We start from the raw sequence: 17,058 nt of genomic DNA on the forward strand, positions 1-17,058 counted from the left end.
AGAGCCCAGACCTATTTCTACTTTCATGAAAATTACGGGGGTCTTATATCAAATGAATCATATATAACCAAGTCTCTAAGTGTAAAGAGGCAGTGACACCAGTGTCACTGTGGGTCCTTAAGGGTTAAATGCAAGTGTATTATACAGTAGTTGGACGCCCTAGCGGTCAGAGTGCGAATAACAGCGTTAAAGAAATGGTTGCATTAAAACATTTCAAGATTATTTTCCGCCATCTGGCGGCCGGTCTCACAACTGCATCAACACCTCCGCGCACTTTATCCGGAAATATCGTTTTGAGAAGTTCCTCCGGAGCTTCCTGTCTGTTAATCCACTTGTTGAGCAGAGGAGAGGGGCGGGGAATTGCTTACGGACTTACATTTTCACCCGAACTCCAATCATGTCGCAGGCAAACGGGTAAACGGCGCCCAGACAGAGCAGCAAAGCCGGCACTTGAGCACCATGTCGAGTTTGAGCAGAGCTGGTGTCCTCGGCGCCTCCGTCGCTGTGGCGGGAGGAGTCGCTTATCTTATCTGGAACTATGCGTCCTCCTCCGGGGAGGAGAAGCCCGAAACACGCCTGGGAGAGGTCGGTGAAAGTGACAGAGAGCAGAGGGAAGGAGAGAAGGATGAAATAAGAGAGGAAGAGACTCCGGTGATTAAAGCTCAGCAGCAGCAGACACAGTTTGCTGAGCCAACAACGGCCGTGGTTGAACCTGTAGCAGCTGCTGAAGCTCGGAACACATCGCAGGTAACGAGGCACGTTCACCGGACACACCTGTGTGGAAATGTTCAGACTGCTGCTCCTAAAACACTACATCTGTGCCTTCACCCCAGCGCCCCCCGGGTTTTACACTTGAGACGAGACGAAGAAGCGTTTCGGTAAAATAACTTATTTTACATGTTGCGTAAAGTTGTACATCTTTCAGTGGCAAATGCATAGGCACGTTCTTTGGGGTTCCCGCGTGGTGTTCTGGGAAATGTAGGCTGTTCCATTCAACTCAAAGGCGGTTTTCGGGACAGTTTAGTGAGGCACCGGCTGGATTAATCCGCACATTTTATATATTAATTCATTTATTTTTTTTTATTTACATTCCAAGAGAAGTTATTAAATAAAATAAAATAATTAAATAAATACAAAAGTTTAAAAAAAAAAATTCACTGAGAAAATGGACATTTTGAAATATCTAAAATAAAATATGGGATGTGTAAACCAAAAAAGAGATTTTTTTTTCTTTTAGGTTATTATTATTAGTGCATATTACATTTTACTAACTAAACTAAAACAATGTCTGAGCTCGACCTACTGGACGGAAGTTTATTATAGTTAACTAAAAAAAATCTGTCTAATTGTATTTAACGAATATAAAAATAATAAGAACAAAATTTGAAAAACTAAGTTTTTTTTTGTTTGTTCTTTTAAAAAAAGACCAATTAAATGTGTTAAGTTTTGTTATTTTGGTTTAAAAAAAAAATCTGCTATCGCAAACTGTCTGATTAGACTTATCACATCTACAAGACTGGAATCAACTGCTTTCAAAAAGTTCTGTGATTACATTGTAACATCTATAGTGAATTTCCTAAATCCTGCATCTGGCATGTACCCCAAATACAATAATACTTTAAAAGACTAAAACTCTGGCCCTGAAACTTACAAAAACTAAACTAAAACTAATCATTTTTCAGACAATAAAAATAAACTAAAACGAACAAACACACTCTGGGAATTAACTGAAACTAAACTGAAATAAAAACGAAAGTCAAAGTGAAACAAATATAAAAACTAATCAAGAAAATACAAAACTATGATAACTCGGCCTGGAACAAGTTAAGAGACACTATTTGGCATGATTATGAATAAAGAGTAAAAAGGACCTTCCTTCCAAGATTTAACATGAGAAACAGGAAAAACTGCTTATTTCTGCACAGTTCTACACTATGTCGTATAATAGACCTATTCACAGTATTTTAAAATACTAATCAAAATCTGAAACATTAAGACAGTTGTTTGGTATATATTATCAATATTAGCTGTTCCTAAATAATATTTTTCTAAAGAATTACATACATTTTGGCGTTTCTTTGAGATTGAGAAACTGTCTAAAGTACTTCTAGCCTGAGATTTATTTTTAATTACTAACCTACAATATCAGTTCTGTCAGCTAATATCTGATTTTCTTCTTAAGATAATAATTAAACATCTTTTTTTGACTTAAATAATTTTTTAAATTAAAACTCAATTTTTACATTTACATTTCCTGAAGCAATGACAGCATAGAGGAAATAATCCTTTTTAATATTGGTGTGAATATCAGGCTCTGATCCAGTGTGGTCTGTGTTCCAGTCCCAACCTGTGGAGTCAGAGGGAACACAGGTTCTGGTTCTGGGTCTTGATGGATCCGGAAAGACCAGCCTGCTGCAGTCTTTGTCCACCGGCCGCCTGGAGCAGGACATACAGCCGACACAGGGCTTCAACGCCGTCTCCATCAACAAAGATGACTGCTATATCGAGTTTCTGGAAAGTAAGCCTGAGCCCATCTTTAGTATGCTCTGATCCATACTGTCTCATATGAGCCAGTTGAAAATCACATATGTGTTGCTGTCTAATGCATAAAATGTAACAGAAATAAACACGGGAGTTGTATTTGAACAGCGTGTGTTGTCTCTCTCTTTTGACAGTTGGAGGTAAAGAGGATCTGCGGCCATATTGGCAGAAATACATCCCTAAAGCACTGCTGCTGGTGTTTGTAGTCGACTCGTCCAACCCGCAGCTCTTTCCAGTGGCGAAGAAACACCTACACGAGCTGCTGGCCTCTCGTCCGAGCCTGCCTTTAATGGTGCTGGCCAACAAACAGGTGGGCGTGAAAGAAACAAGTTCGATTGATTTGTTTCAGACTTGCAACTGATGCAACTAAAGTAAACACAAAATAGAACTGCCTTTTAATGTGAAGAATTGCATTTATTTATTTATTTTTTATCCTGAACTCCTATCTTGTAACATGTCAACAGCAGGAAACGACAAAACAGAGATTTTCAGATATCAAGCTAAGCTGCAGCTGCCTGAAGTTTGGAGAAGGCTGCATTAGGCTTCGATGAACACACCTCATCACAGTCTTGTGACATTGACATCACTCTCACTAAGCTCCTCTGTACGACATGTTCAGCTTTTTAATAAAAGGCATGTCTGTGCCACATAAACATTTTAACATGCACCAGTGATGTTACTGGTAGATGTGTGCTCTTTCCCTCTGCATGAGCTGTGGGTAGCGATCTAAAGGATAGAACACCTTGGCCAGGATTCAAAGCAAGCTAAGTTGATCTGAAAATGTGATGTCAACAAATTCCATGCACCGATTAGCCATGAGAGCAACTTGCCATTTTTAAACTCTGGTAATGAGAAAAACTACTGCATGGGAACCAACACCATGGTCCAGTGATGAGGTGCAGACGTTTTTGAGCTCTGTAGCTGATGATGGAATCCAGAGGAAGATAGACGGAGTGGCAGAGTCAGACAGAGCTCGCTATGTGACAACGAAATGGAGAAACATGTTTGTGTCCTCCACAGGCAGCTTATGCTTAATCTATACTTATGGAACCAATCTCCATCCATATTTGGGATATAGCCAAGAAATGAGGGTTAAAAAGTGATGACATCTGGCATCACCTTCATGGATATTTAATGCGTCCAACCAGTGCATAAGTAAAATATTTGTTTATATATGCTAAGCATTTAGTTGCAGAAAGCCAGGTCTGCAGCATTTGTGCAAGCACATTGTCTGGAGCTGTAAACTTGCAAGCACAGTATAAACGGATTCAGGTAAAAACCTGTTAGATTTGTGCATAAAGTGTACAGTTTAAGTACAGAGTTGTGCTGTAGTATCCTTATAGCAGATGCACAGTTCAGAAAAGTTTTAAAACAGAATGATGTGGCAGTCTATCACTTGCATTTCCTTTTGACTTGTATCTGTTTGCCTTTTCTGTCCATCTGAAAAGCACGTATGTCGATTTAGATGTCACAAAATAAAATCTGAAAGATGGCTTCCATCCTTTTCTCATTTTCATATTTTGGGTTAAAATCACTGAAGCAGCAAACCCTGCAAATTTTGTTCTGCAGTAATTCAGTGGTGGATAAAATGTCAGCAAAGATTTCTCAGACATTACGCCCTTCAAAGAAGTTCATCTTTATATTTTTTTATATAATATAGGAGTATATCATCCTTATCTTACTTAATGCTCAATGTTTTGTTTTTCTTTCTCCAGGACCTTCCAGGTTCCTGCGGCATCACTGACCTCCACGACGCTCTGTCTCTGTCCGAGCTCGGCGACCGGCGCTTGTTCCTCATCACTACCCACGTGAAGAAGGGCGAGACGGAGCTGAGCTCTGGCGTGCAGGACGCTCAGGCCCTGATCTCCCAGTTGGTTTGTGACGGTTTATAAAACGCACTGTTAACTCCTGTCACTTAATCACATTCAGTGAGCGCTTTGCACTTTTTTTTTTTTTTTACTTTACTGTTTTCACTACGTCTGTAGGCTAAACCTCTGGTATTTATTTCTGGTGGCATTTCACATTTGTGAGGAGAAAAAAAAACCCTCACTGTGTTTGTTGGCCTGTTAAATTTTTTATTGATTTGTGTCAAACTGGGAGAACACAAAACCATTATCTCTATTTTTGTCCCAGCAGGTGATGTGTGGAGCCACAAATGTTAACATTTGCAAGACTGTTACTGTGTTTTAAATCTTTAATTCCTTCTAATGTTGTTTGGAGCTACAGTTGCAGTAGTCTTGAAATCAATCTTAATGATTTAAATGTGTCAGCGTATTTCATACTTGCATACAAATCTCAAGCTGCTTAAATTCGTCATATCAGCTGAGACAAGTGGCCCAAACTAACTTTTACTGACTGAGATCTCAAATTAAAACATAACATTTTGTGCTTTTGGACTGTACACCACCACAGTGAACATCAAGTCCAGACTTTCAGCTTTAATTCGTGGGTTTTAATAGAAGTGCTGCATGAATTGTTGAGGAATTACAGCCATTTTTATACACACCCCTCCTTCTCCATACATTTGTCTACCCATTATTCTGGTAAAAGTTAGTCTTGGTTTAATCTGTTCTAACATATATATATTTATATGATTTTTGACAAAGTGTGATCGGGCTTTCCTGGATTGTACACTAGCAGTCTTGACTTGGTTAGATAGTAATGCTGTTTCGTAACCATGGAAAGAACTCTGGGATCATTCTCACTGATTTTTCCTCCCCGGTGTTCCAGGCCTTTAGGTTTTGCTGAGCTGGCCGATACCACATTATTGATTTGGCCTCTCCTCAAGTGTTTGCTGTCTCTCTCTGATAGGTTTAGTTTGGTTTTCAGATCAATGAAGACCTTCTCCGCTTTAATCGACACTTCTTTGGACCTCATATTGAGAAATCCAGTGAACGGCCATCAGATGCAAGTTTAACACTTGGAAGCAACTTCAAATCTTTTATCTGCTGGATTTCTATTGAATAACGAGCAGGGAATTGTTCATCAACTGTCCAATTACTTTTGAGACTGGACTGTGCCAGTCTGTGAAGCCCTTAAATTTAAGATAAAAGTCTGTTCTTCAAACACATCTGGACTGTTTGATTTAAAATCCTCTGTGGTGGTGTATGGAAAAAGGCAAAATTACAACAACAAAAAAATCATGAAGGGTTTAACTGTTAAAATGTTAGAAAGTGACACCTTTTTGCCACCTGGGGCCGCTAAAGTGCAAACTTTGACTCTGTTCTGCCGTTAATATCAAAACCTTGAAACATTTAAGCATAACTGAAAAAACATGGCTCTTTGCTGCAATACTGCTGCTTTATTTTGAGTTTATTATCACTCAGGAGTGTTATAGCTTTAAAAACACACGTATGTAACATGTTCATTGTTACCTTATTCATTGTGTGTCGTCTTAATGCTTGAAAAGGGAGTTTGTTTTTTTTTATCTTAAAAACTGAATAAAACTTTTTTTGTTTTCATCAATGTCTGTTTAAAACTGAACTGTCAGATAAAGACAAAGCACATCACTGAAGTGCGAAACACCTTCATATGTAACACTTTGGTGATTTAAAAGAGCATTACTTTTTATTTTTTGTGACTCCTATTTTTCCAAAACCAAAATAATGCATTTTACAGTAATGTGTAAACAGTTTGATGATGTCTTATTGGCCATTATTTCACATTTAAATAAACAGTTTCCACTGAATTATTATTTTGCATTAAATCTTTAGTGTTTTGAACCATTGACCTTTCACATCGTTTTGTTTACGACAGCACAGCTCTGTGTCGTTGCTCATGTGAGCACAAAGCCTCATCACAAACATAGCGCTTGACATTTAGTCACTTCACACCATTGGAGCACATTTATATTTTGAATCGAGCTCTCCAGAATGCCACAGCAACAGTAGGCCTCCCAACTGACCTAGAAGTGTCCACTTTCCTTCTAACGTTCAGCTTCTGAAGTCTTGAGTGGGCCGGATGGTTGAGTTAACCACACAGACTCCAGTTTCAGGGCGTCCTCAGGTGTGGAGCTGGTTGCTAAGGACTCCTGCTGTGGCTATGGAGAGAGTAATGTGACATCAAGCTGACGCATCCAGCTCACAGCAGCCGCAAGGGGAGATGGTGTCTGGAAAACAAGGTAAATTTATCACTTCATACATGCAAAATAGTCATCAAATATTGGGAGGTAGCCTTAGCTCATTTTTTGCTTTTGTTTTTTATTCTTGCAGCTGTTCAGTCCACATTTGGTCCATCACAGAGGTGAAATGGTTTTGATCTTTATGCATTTCTCAGAAAGTTAATCATTCTCAATAGATTTGGTGTGTTTGTGTAAAATATTGACCACTATAAGGAGATATTGTGCATTGCAACATTCCTACCAACTATAAACTCAGGAATAAACAGCTGAAACAGCATTTTCTTGCTCAAGAGTTTTCCACCATATCAGGTGTAACAAAATGTAGGTTGTGAGGGGGAAAAAATATCCCCCAATAGTTTGGCGAAGGGAAATTGGTCGCAGAGACGATACTTTTCTAAAAAAAAAATCTCTTTGTAATTGCATTGGTTGCTTGCAGATTGCTGCAGTTGCCTATAATTTTCATAGAAGATACCAACTTGTCTGCAAACTGAGCAGTGGCACAACTTTACTGCAAAATAAAAGTTAGTTTTTTATGAAGTAGAAAGGTCTCTGTTTCCAGTTTCTGTGGTGTATCACTAACACTCTGAGAGTAGTTGCAGGTAAAGTGTGTGTGTTCCATACAAACTGTGGGCGACTGCTAAAATGTTACTCGTGGACCAGTCAAGGCCTGTGTAGTTGGGGCCTTATTCTAAACATGGCGAGTGCTCATGTGAGTACAAAACCTCAATAGTAGCTAACAGTTTTTAAAAAAAACTCAGTGTTGAGAATAAAAAAAGCTTAAGGCAGGAATAAAGTTAAAAGTAATAAAAAGTCTGGAAGAAACATTTAGCTTGAAGTCTGGCAAAGAAATTTGAAACTTAAATGTCAGCAATAAACAGTTAAAACACCAAAACTCTTTAACAGGTTAGGTAAAATCATGATAAAAGCTTCTAATTAACAAAAAGTTATTAAGAAAGAGTAGAAACGTTAAGCTAAAAGTCAGGATTAAACCATTTAAAGGAGCTAAAAGTGTAACCAGCTGAAACAAACATAATGAATAAATGGGGGAAATAGTTTTCCTACAGTTTTAGATTAAGCCTTTGATGCTAACACTGATGCAAGCTTAAAACCAACACCTGAAAATTCAAAGCTATGTTGTAAAAATCCATGTTTTATATAATCAGTAACCTCTAGTAGGGAGTATTTTTGGAACATTGCAGATATTAAAGGGGTTAAATGGAGGTGGTGCTGCAAAATAGGAAACCACTGTCATGAAAATGAATGACTCACGGTCAAACTCTGGCATTGGCGTCTTTGCTTTTTGATTGGTGGTAAAGATTTAAAGTTGAAACCAAGCTTTAAAAAATGAGCGAGACTGTTTGGAAGCCAAAATATGGAAAACCCTAAACAGAGAAGGGAAACTGAGCGATTGCACAGCCCCCCTTTGGGCCCACAGTCCCTGAAATACACTCGTATTTATTGCTAGTTTTTGCTGTTTTGTTAATGCTGTGTTGTTTGACAGAATCTTGGAGTTGGCTCAACACAAAACCTCAAAAACAGTCTGGGCCACGACTCCTTGGTGAGTAGCTGACTCACACGAGCATCTTCCCCTTGATTAAAAACGAATTCTTTCTGCACACAGACTTTTTGTAACGCCACAATGGCCGCTATTCATCACACGTCTGTTTTTAAAGCCCTAAACATTTTGAGCATACTTAGTTCTCTTCCAGCTGTTACATCATTTGAAAATTGACTTAAAACTGACTCCCAAGAATTCAGGAGCCTATGTGGTCAGCGTTTCCTTCTTTTGAGTGCAATTTCTCCAAAGTGCATAATTAAAGACAGATGTCTGGCACCCACCGAATGTGTGTTTAAAAGAGAAAAACAATAGAGAAATGAGAAGAATTTATGGTTGGTTGATTGAATGGATCGTTTTTTTTCTTTGGGAAAATATTTATTCTGCCTCTGCACAAAGATGCTTATCATCACAGCTCCTTTTTGGAAACCTTTCCATTGATCAGTGAGAAGCTGAGCTGGGGCAACCAGGAGCCTGTATGGCCCATCTCCGCTTCAGCGCTCGGAGCCGCTCCAAGTGCAAGAATCCAATACCTATCCAGGCACAAAAGAGATTTCTCAGCAAGGGAGGACCACCGGAGGTAACTGTAGCCCGGCTGTTCCTCCAACATTATTGATGACTCTATCAAAAAGACATGAGAGGGAGGGCTGTTTGTGATCAGAGCAGTGTACATAAGCTTTTTATGTTGTGATGCATCAACATATTTGTGTGGAAATCTTCGCAGAGCTCTTTAGCACAGAGTAAAGTGATGTTCGGGACTGATGCCAGGTGATCACCCTCGAGAGCTGCCAGGCTCGATTAGTGCTAGCTACAGGTCCACAGCTCTTCTGTTTGTTGTTTCTCCTGCATCAGCTGTCGGATGAAAGGAGCAACAATGTTCAGTGTAACTCAATCAGAAACCCACGCGCAGGAAGTGCAGCTCACTGAACCGCAGTAATAATTCACTGTAACGGAAGATGACACTGATCACCTGCTGGTTTGGTGCAGACCATCAGCTATAGAGGAGCTTGATTCACGATGCTCACTGCATACATACTGATCCTTTTTTTCCTGCCTCTGATTTGCTGTAAGCTACATCAGTTAAATGTATTTACAGGGCTATTGTATCTGATAATTAGCCTCAATGCCTAATTTAATGAGAGTGCAGGCAAGATGTCTAGTCCGCTTTGTTCATTTCTAATCTGATTATTTGGCTCTGTGGTCAAGGTTTCTTTATCAATAGTGTCACGTTAATTATTTTACTTGGCAGCTGGAACGTTTGAATTTTTCAGGCCAATTAGGTGTGCAGCTAATTATTATTATTTATTATTATTATAATCACTATTTGACTTGATGATCCCTAAATCCAGACAGATGATGTTAGTGTTAATATAAAACAAAGAAAATCAACAAATCCATATATTTGAGCTTTTTTGGCATCTGTAAAGAAAAACAGCCTAAAAGGATAGGTAATCACTGAAAATCTTTTCAGATGTAAAAAAGAAAATTAATATGTTAACATGTGAAATCATTAATCAAGGGTACGTTCTGTAATTACCCTTTAGTTAAAACTTTCACCACAAGGGGGCAGTGTCGAAATGTGCAGCTTCTTTTTGCTCGCCCTCAGTTTTTTGCCTTTTCCGGGTCACCATTTAAGTTAAGGTACCTTTCTGAAAAAAAGACTACATTACTTAAATACACCATCTTGTGGTATAAATTGGTATTGCACAAAAATACAGTCCAGCCCCATTTCAACTTCAGCAAACGTCTCTCCAGCATAATACATAATACATAGACACTATGGACATGAAGTCATAGCAGTTGGTTCTTCACATTATAGTGACAACTATAACTATTTTAAGCTCAGGAATTTACAATAGTTACCTTTAACAATTAAATATTTTCTGATTTCTGCTTTTTAATAGAAAATTGCTCAAATTTGAACTGTTGTGTGGATAAATTGTTTGTGGTGGCTATTTTGTACTTTTTACTCAGCTTTTTTAGTTTAGAGGAGTGGATCGTTAGATCAAGAAAACAGCATTAACAACAAAAGAGTAAGATTTTGTATTTTTTATTGCTAGTGTCAACAAATGTCATGAAAAGTCCAAAACCACTTTGTTAATCTTTCTAATATATGTGCCATTCGTCTTTTTTATTGATATAAAAAGTTTGATCAGATTTTTTCCTTGTTATTTGAATCAGGAAGGATTCTGCATCGGTGACACACCGTCAAGGAGCAAAACAATGCGAAGCGAGCATTTAACCTCGAGTGTCACTCCGCAGTCTCGACTGTGTAATGAAATTTAAATGTTTTTCCGGCTGCATTTTCCACTCATTCCCCCGTCATCAGCTGAACACTGACACTTAACCATTGTTCTGAATTGCCCCTTCATCATCATCCCCTCCTCCTACTTTCTTCTTTCTGGCTCAAGACAATGTTTTGTTCCAGACACACAACACAGCACATAATGGGCGCGGTAATGGCTTCCATTTTCCTGCAGGAAGGAGGAGGAGGCGACGGCGAGCCTCTTCAGGAAGACCCAGCGACCTTCCTCCAAGACGTCCCAGTACGAAAACACCCTGCGTTTGTCGACACCCAGAACCAGGACTCGAAGCTCCCAGGATGCAGGGTAAAAGCCTCAGTGCATGCTAAACTTAATCCATGTGTGTTCATGTTACATGCAAACACATTATCTTTGCAGCTGAAGAGTCCTGCACAGTAAGCATCTTCTAAACTTCTCTGTTTCAATGTGAACCATTTCCAAATGATCTGTCTGAAGCAGCTGTTACATGTAACCTACATGTCAATCAGTGACACTCGAGGGATACTATTTCCTCTGACGTCTAGGCATAAGAAGCACCAAACACATGCTTGGTTTAAATGTTTTTATGCAATACAAGATGGGATGAAAACTTTTTTTGTTTCTGGTCATAAAAAATGAAAACACAAAACCTTCCCCTTCACGGTTGTCTCCTTGGAGGCTGTCGCCAGATCGTCCTGTTTCAGGAATACCAGGTCCATCACAGGTGACGCCTCGCACCCCATCCACCACCAGTTTCACCTGTTTGACCCTTTGCCCTTTGGTCAGTGCCTCAGGGCAGTCAGGTCCCACACCTCCAGACTCACAGCACCTTCTTCCCCTGAGCCATTTAGACTGTTAACAAACACTATCTCCCCACAAACCACCACTGCCCACCCACCTCACCAATCTGAGCCACGGTCTGAGTAACTCTCATCACTCATGTCACTCACATACAGACTCCATTCAGACCAAGTCTTTTCATTGCACTACCTCCAAGCACTTCGCTCTCCAATGTGTGCCTTTCCATTGTTTTGTATATATTCCTCCAGTTTATATGTATTCCTCTAGACTGGATATATCTCTTCTGTTTGCTATTTTTTTCCTGATGTTTTTACTATTTATAATTTTTTTTTACTCCTGCACAGTTGGCGTGGAGCACCCATAATTTCATTTTACATGTAGAATGGCAATAAAGGGCTATTCTATTCTACTCTATTCTATTCTTGATCTCCCCTCAAGTGCTTCAAACGGTTTGAAGGTGTTTGAAGGTCCCTGGTGTTTTTGCATCATCTGCAACATCAAATTGGCACAGAGGGCAAACATCAACCACTGTATCAAACACAATGAGTGACCATGATCAACTTTCCCAGTCTTGGTTTAAGTCCCAGATTATAAGGAAAAATGCCACAAAGATCACCACTGATAATGTTTTTAGTCTAGGACTAGGCTTAATCCTAGTCTGGGAAACAAACACCATAATCTTTCTTTTCAGAGATTAACAGAGAGCTAGATGTCCGATTGCAACTCCCAGGTATTTAACCTCCAGTGAGGTAGACATCTTTGCACATGACGACCCTCAGGACCACCTCAAAGGTGATAACCCCACCACAGGTTAAATACCAAGACATGAAACATTTTAAAAAACCTTTTCTCCCCAAATCGTTTAGGCTATAACATCCTGATGAGTCTGAGAGAAGACATTCAACAAAAAATGGCCGTAACTGTGCACAGCACTGTTAAAATATCTTTCCTTGGTCGCCACTGGAAGCTGTCCAGAGGTGCTCAAGGAGAGGGCCTCAAAGGGGCAGCAGACAAGCTGAAAGATTTTCTTTTCGCGGAGGGAGTCTTTCTTTGCCTATTATATGAGCCATGCTGCTGTTTTAGAGATTAACATGATCAGTAATACAATTTATCATATATCACACAATTAAGGACCTACCGTCTACCAGTTTTCCAGATGTGAGGTGTCTTAACATGGAGCTTACTTACCGTAGATTAGTCCTGCATTGATGCAAATAAAATCACGAGTCTTTTATTTTGTTGCAATACTTTGGCAACTCTGAGCTTTTTAAGACTAAACAATAAATCAATTGTGTAGTAAGAAGTTAATTAATAAATGCATTTTGATTAAGTAAAAGCTTATGTGACTCAGTTTGGTGGATTTGAAATTTTACATGGTACATTTATATATTCCCCCCATTTGCCATTATGTCAAACTGCTCGTTACTGCTTCAGCACTGAGAAGCACATAAGCAGCAGCCAGACAAACTCTATGAGCCGTCTGTTTTAAACGATATTCCCACGGCCCCCCATCACATGTCAAACTCCAAAGCCTTTATTCTCCCTGCGGGAGCTCACATGCAAACCAAAGTCTCAAGTTTAATTCCAGCAGAATGTAACATATCATAAAGTTAAATCTGAGAAGGCCGAGCAGAGGATCAGGCCCAACACCGTGCAGCGTGAGGAAGCCAGCGTTCGGACATCTGTTATTTCAGTGACAGACTGTGGGAGAGCGAGGAGACGAGACAATAGAGCTTATTGTCCAAAGCTCAGCACCTCTGGGACCCTCGTAGACCGCCGCGGAAGTCTTTTTATAAATCCCGAGCCCAGCGGCAGCAGCTGAACATGTAGTTGGATGGAGTGAGATGCATCCCAGGTTTTGTTTGTTTTGTTTTTTGTTTTGTTTTTTCAAATCAGTACAAGTTGATGTCTGCATTTTTTAGGCTACAAACATCACAGTGATTGCTGTTTTAATGCCCTGTATAGGAAGTAATAATTGCCAGACTCTCATCTTGTTGCTTGAAGAGATACAGACGGATAAATGAGTGAGACAAAACAAAGCAGATAAAGATCAAACCCAAAAAGGAGATCGTGAAGAAAAAAAGCGCCGAGTAAGCCAAAATGATTTGGGAGCATTTCTGTATCTGATCCTGTAGTGAAGATAAGCTGAACTACTGAGGCAATAATTACACATAAATGGAAGCACACAAAGACTGAATAATAACAAGCAAACTGGGCACACGATCAGGCAATAAACTACCCAAAAAAAGCTTAAATGTTGTAAATATTCTCTTTTTTTTGACATTTTTCCTTTATTAGGCTGTGACAGAGTTTTGTTGTACTTACATGATGCACAGCTTAGTCACTTTCCCAGTAAGGCTTACTCATTTAGCTTTGTCTGTTTGTTTTCTAGCTTTTGGCCTTATTCGTGCCTTCTATGGGACTGAAAGTTTCACCATAGTGTTTAGAATACTTATCAGCTTATCTTTAACATGTATTTGCATATTTTTTGAAGCTGCGTGGCAGAGAGCTGCTGGTACTGACAAGAATGATAAAGATTTTGGGGATTGTTTGAGGAACACGATTGTGCGAGGCCTAATGTAAGAAGAATGTGAGAATTACGAAGCACTGCATTATCAGGGGTTTATTTCTCGCGGTATAAGATGCCGTCTGCTTGTCCCACAGGCCTCCTCACACGCCTCAGTGTGAAAAAAACTGTCCTGTGTGGCACACCGATCCCAGGGTGAAAAGTGCTGTGATCACACCTCGACTGCTGCAGCTTTCCAAACCCAAACTCGCACATCCGGACTTCCAGAGGAGCAGGGAGGTAAGAGGAGCAGAGCAGATCATTTCAGAAACAAATCCGTGCAAACATCCATGCTCTTTTTTTAGTTTGATGCCTCGTGGCTTCTTGTGTAATCACAGTGAGGCTTAATCACACACTGTTTTGAGGAATATGCGTTCAATATTTTATTGGCATAGATTCAGCGTGAAAATTGTTGTTTTTTTTGGTGGTGAAAGAATTTGTTTAATGGGGTTTACACTGCATTGAATTAGCTGTAATTGAAAAAAAAATAAAATAAAAGCCACATATTTGTAGCTTAGAAGATAAAATCTTTTTAGGTTCGGGTAATTAGGAACTTTTCTTCCACGTAATCGTCAGCAGCCACTTTGATCTGATCTGTTTTAAACCTCGGGCTCTTAAATCTTTTGCACCTAAATGTGAATTGCTCGAGCAGATTTATAAACAAATCAGCCTTCCTCTGTCTCTGCAGGGATGTGTTGCGAAAGTAGAAACTAATACCTTCTGTTCGTCTGCAGAGCGTTGCTTCCATCGTCTCGCTCTCATCCAGAAAAGCTCGCATCTCGCAGAGACTCGTCCAGCTGTCGCTGCCCAGACTGAAGGAGAGCAACATCTGCTGCACACTTGGACATCCAGAGGAATCCATCTGGACTGTAAGTGCTCTCACTAACGCAGCATCACCCCATGTCACTAAATACTGTACTACTTTTAGTCTAGCATGCAGACTCCAAGAACAAGAAGTGTGTTCTTATTTGATCATTTCTTCATCCTCTTGGAGGCCGCTTGAAGGAGCCGGTGTTGCTTGTGGCCTTATTTTACACCTTTGCAACCTCTGAAAGTTCCTTGGACCCCAGCACATACTCTGTTACAGGAAGTATAACACCAACATTAGTCTAACCCCAAGTTTATGATGCCAAATAAATACCATCAGGAGGCTCAAAGACCAGTAATGTGCGGCTTTTAAGGAACACTAGGAAAGTCTTTCAGCAAAGCATAAATTAAAACTGTTTGTTAGGGTTGTGTATTCAACATCACACTGTCAATGCAAATATTTTCCAGCTGTGTGAACCAGTTGTTTTACATCATAAAAACCTTGTTTTAATGAGCTGTGACACTTTCCAATAATTATAATCAGGCAAATGAATATTTAATGTCATTCTGCCGATGGAGAAATTCTGGGACTTGTTGTTTTGCAGGATGCCTTTTATGTTTTGATGAAGGTCATAAAAATGCAGCATAATTACCAGCTTTTACTACTAGAGTTTAAATTTTTATTGCTCACTTATTTTTTTTCCCTAGTGGCTGTGATTAATGGAATTTAATGTCTGAATCTCAATAATAAGGTTTCAAGAGCAGCGAGGAGAGCCACAGCGAGCGCTCGCATTGACATGCTGGCAGAACCAAAGCAGCTTTCCGAGGACTACATCCCACCACGAGACCCAGAGTGGAGCCGGAAAAACGTCCAGTCCATCTGAGTGCGCGTCACCATCGAGTCGGTGTTTCACCAGACTGAACTCTTTGTGTTTTCCACCCCAGACTAAAGCAGAAACATTTAAAGGTCGAAATTCAGATCCTGTATTCGTGTTTCTGTGCTTTATTTACATTCACAGCCTCTTTAATGGTAATTACGACAGTTATTTCGAGCGAATTATCACAGCTTGTGAACAGAAAAAGTAGTACCAAGAATGGACCCCCGACTTACTGTGAAATTAAGAGAGATCCAACAGGGAAACACTGGAGTGTCTGTCTCTGTGTAGCTCTGTCATCATCATCATCAGCATGTCTATGAAATCTTAAATGAGTTAGCGTTGGATTGGATATGGCTGACATGATATATTGCTGGTTTAAATCTCTGATGCCTTGGCAGATTGAGGGAGCAATGTTAAGAATAAAAACATGTCTGTGGCTCTCTCTGTCTACAGTCTGCAGCTTTTGTCTGAGCCTTGGCACGATACTGCGATCCACGTGGTTTTTCCTTTGCAGCCGAGCAGGATTCTGCATTTTATTACAACCATGTGTGTATGAATCCATAAACACTGTCAGAGTCATGTCACAAATCTCTGAGTATTTTTCCAGGGTAAAGTAGAAGCTATTCAGAAGCTGCTCCTATGTCAAAGGTCATGACGTTGACATAGGATGCCGGGACATCATCGTGAAAATCCTGCTGTTATCTTATTTACACCACTGGCTGCTGTGACTAAGCGCTTTGTAAAAATTGCTCATCAATTATTCTAGAGTGAACCTACAACCCACTGTGAGGCTAATCAGGGATTAGCTGGCTGCAATCACGACATCCAACCGTGAGGTGTAAAGAAGGCAGAGGAGGTGGCGAGGATGGAGGCAAAGCAAATAATAAAAAGTAGAAATCCTGTTAGCTGAGAAAACGTTCTCAGAGGTGGGAATTTGACTGAGATGCAAGAGGAGTCAAAAAATCGTTTAGTTTCTCCATTCATGCTTTGCATTTAACATTAAACAGTTCCCCTTTAATTTACCTTAAACATTTATTCATGAGAGTAAAGCAAAAAATAAGAATTTCCACCTCTGCAACTGTTTACATTGTTGTTTAGATCCACATCTGTCCTGATATGACCTTTGACATTTCAGATACAAAAAGGACTTGCTTTATCATTTTGTCATATTAGACACCCAAAGACAGTCTTTGGGATCGTGCTGAAAAATGAAGCTGTAGTCAATCGGATGCTTTCCAGACAATATTGCACGGTGGATTAGACTACGCTGATAATTTTCCGCATTTACAATTCAATCATTTTTGTCATGAATCCCAACACCACAGGCTGAAATGCAGCCCAAACCACAATAGAGCCACCACCATGTTTTACAGATGGCTGTAGAGACTCACTGTTGTATCTCTCCTCCTGACCTCCTCCGTGCAAGGAAATGCTGATGATGATTTAAATCAAAAACTTTTAATCTGGACTCCATGAGTCCTGATTTCATTCCAGCTCTTGTGTAATTT

The 17,058-nt window shown here is 39.8% G+C and overlaps 2 protein-coding genes across 3 annotated transcripts; both read left to right on the top strand.

The window, feature by feature from the left end:
- Window positions 1–306: 306 nt before the first annotated feature.
- On the top strand, window positions 307–6,260 carry arl9 (ARF like GTPase 9). The gene is made up of 4 exons (XM_006798909.3): window positions 307–747; window positions 2,341–2,518; window positions 2,676–2,851; window positions 4,257–6,260. Exons 1-4 carry the CDS (start codon window positions 460–462, stop codon window positions 4,431–4,433), a joined length of 819 nt encoding a protein of 272 aa, XP_006798972.2. The 5' UTR covers window positions 307–459; the 3' UTR covers window positions 4,434–6,260.
- On the top strand, window positions 6,255–15,949 carry spmap2l (sperm microtubule associated protein 2 like). Of its 2 annotated transcripts, XM_087846847.1 has the most exons (8): window positions 6,255–6,661; window positions 6,753–6,783; window positions 8,163–8,219; window positions 8,662–8,796; window positions 10,697–10,825; window positions 13,964–14,105; window positions 14,600–14,734; window positions 15,425–15,949. In XM_087846847.1, the coding sequence occupies exons 1-8, from the start codon at window positions 6,643–6,645 to the stop codon at window positions 15,554–15,556; spliced, it is 780 nt and encodes a 259-aa protein (XP_087702973.1). In that variant the 5' UTR covers window positions 6,255–6,642; the 3' UTR covers window positions 15,557–15,949. The 2 variants fall into 2 exon arrangements, with proteins under 2 accessions (XP_087702973.1, XP_087702975.1); XM_087846849.1 differs by lacking the exon at window positions 8,662–8,796.
- Window positions 15,950–17,058: the final 1,109 nt, after the last annotated feature.

The sequence above is a fragment of the Neolamprologus brichardi genome, chromosome 2, assembly GCF_056152115.1.
Source record: "Neolamprologus brichardi isolate AB-2024 chromosome 2, ASM5615211v1, whole genome shotgun sequence".
NCBI lineage: Eukaryota > Metazoa > Chordata > Actinopteri > Cichliformes > Cichlidae > Neolamprologus > Neolamprologus brichardi.

Coding starts and splice junctions, on each gene's coding strand:
- arl9 (XM_006798909.3), top strand. CDS start 460: ATGTCGAGTTTGAGCAGAGCTGGTGTCCTCGGCGCCTCCGTCGCTGTG. Junction 748..2,340: donor AAGCTCGGAACACATCGCAG/GTAACGAGGCAC, acceptor TCTGTGTTCCAG/TCCCAACCTGTGGAGTCAGA. Junction 2,519..2,675: donor CTATATCGAGTTTCTGGAAA/GTAAGCCTGAGC, acceptor CTCTTTTGACAG/TTGGAGGTAAAGAGGATCTG.
- spmap2l (XM_087846847.1), top strand. Junction 10,826..13,963: donor CGAAGCTCCCAGGATGCAGG/GTAAAAGCCTCA, acceptor CTTGTCCCACAG/GCCTCCTCACACGCCTCAGT. Junction 14,106..14,599: donor ACTTCCAGAGGAGCAGGGAG/GTAAGAGGAGCA, acceptor GTTCGTCTGCAG/AGCGTTGCTTCCATCGTCTC.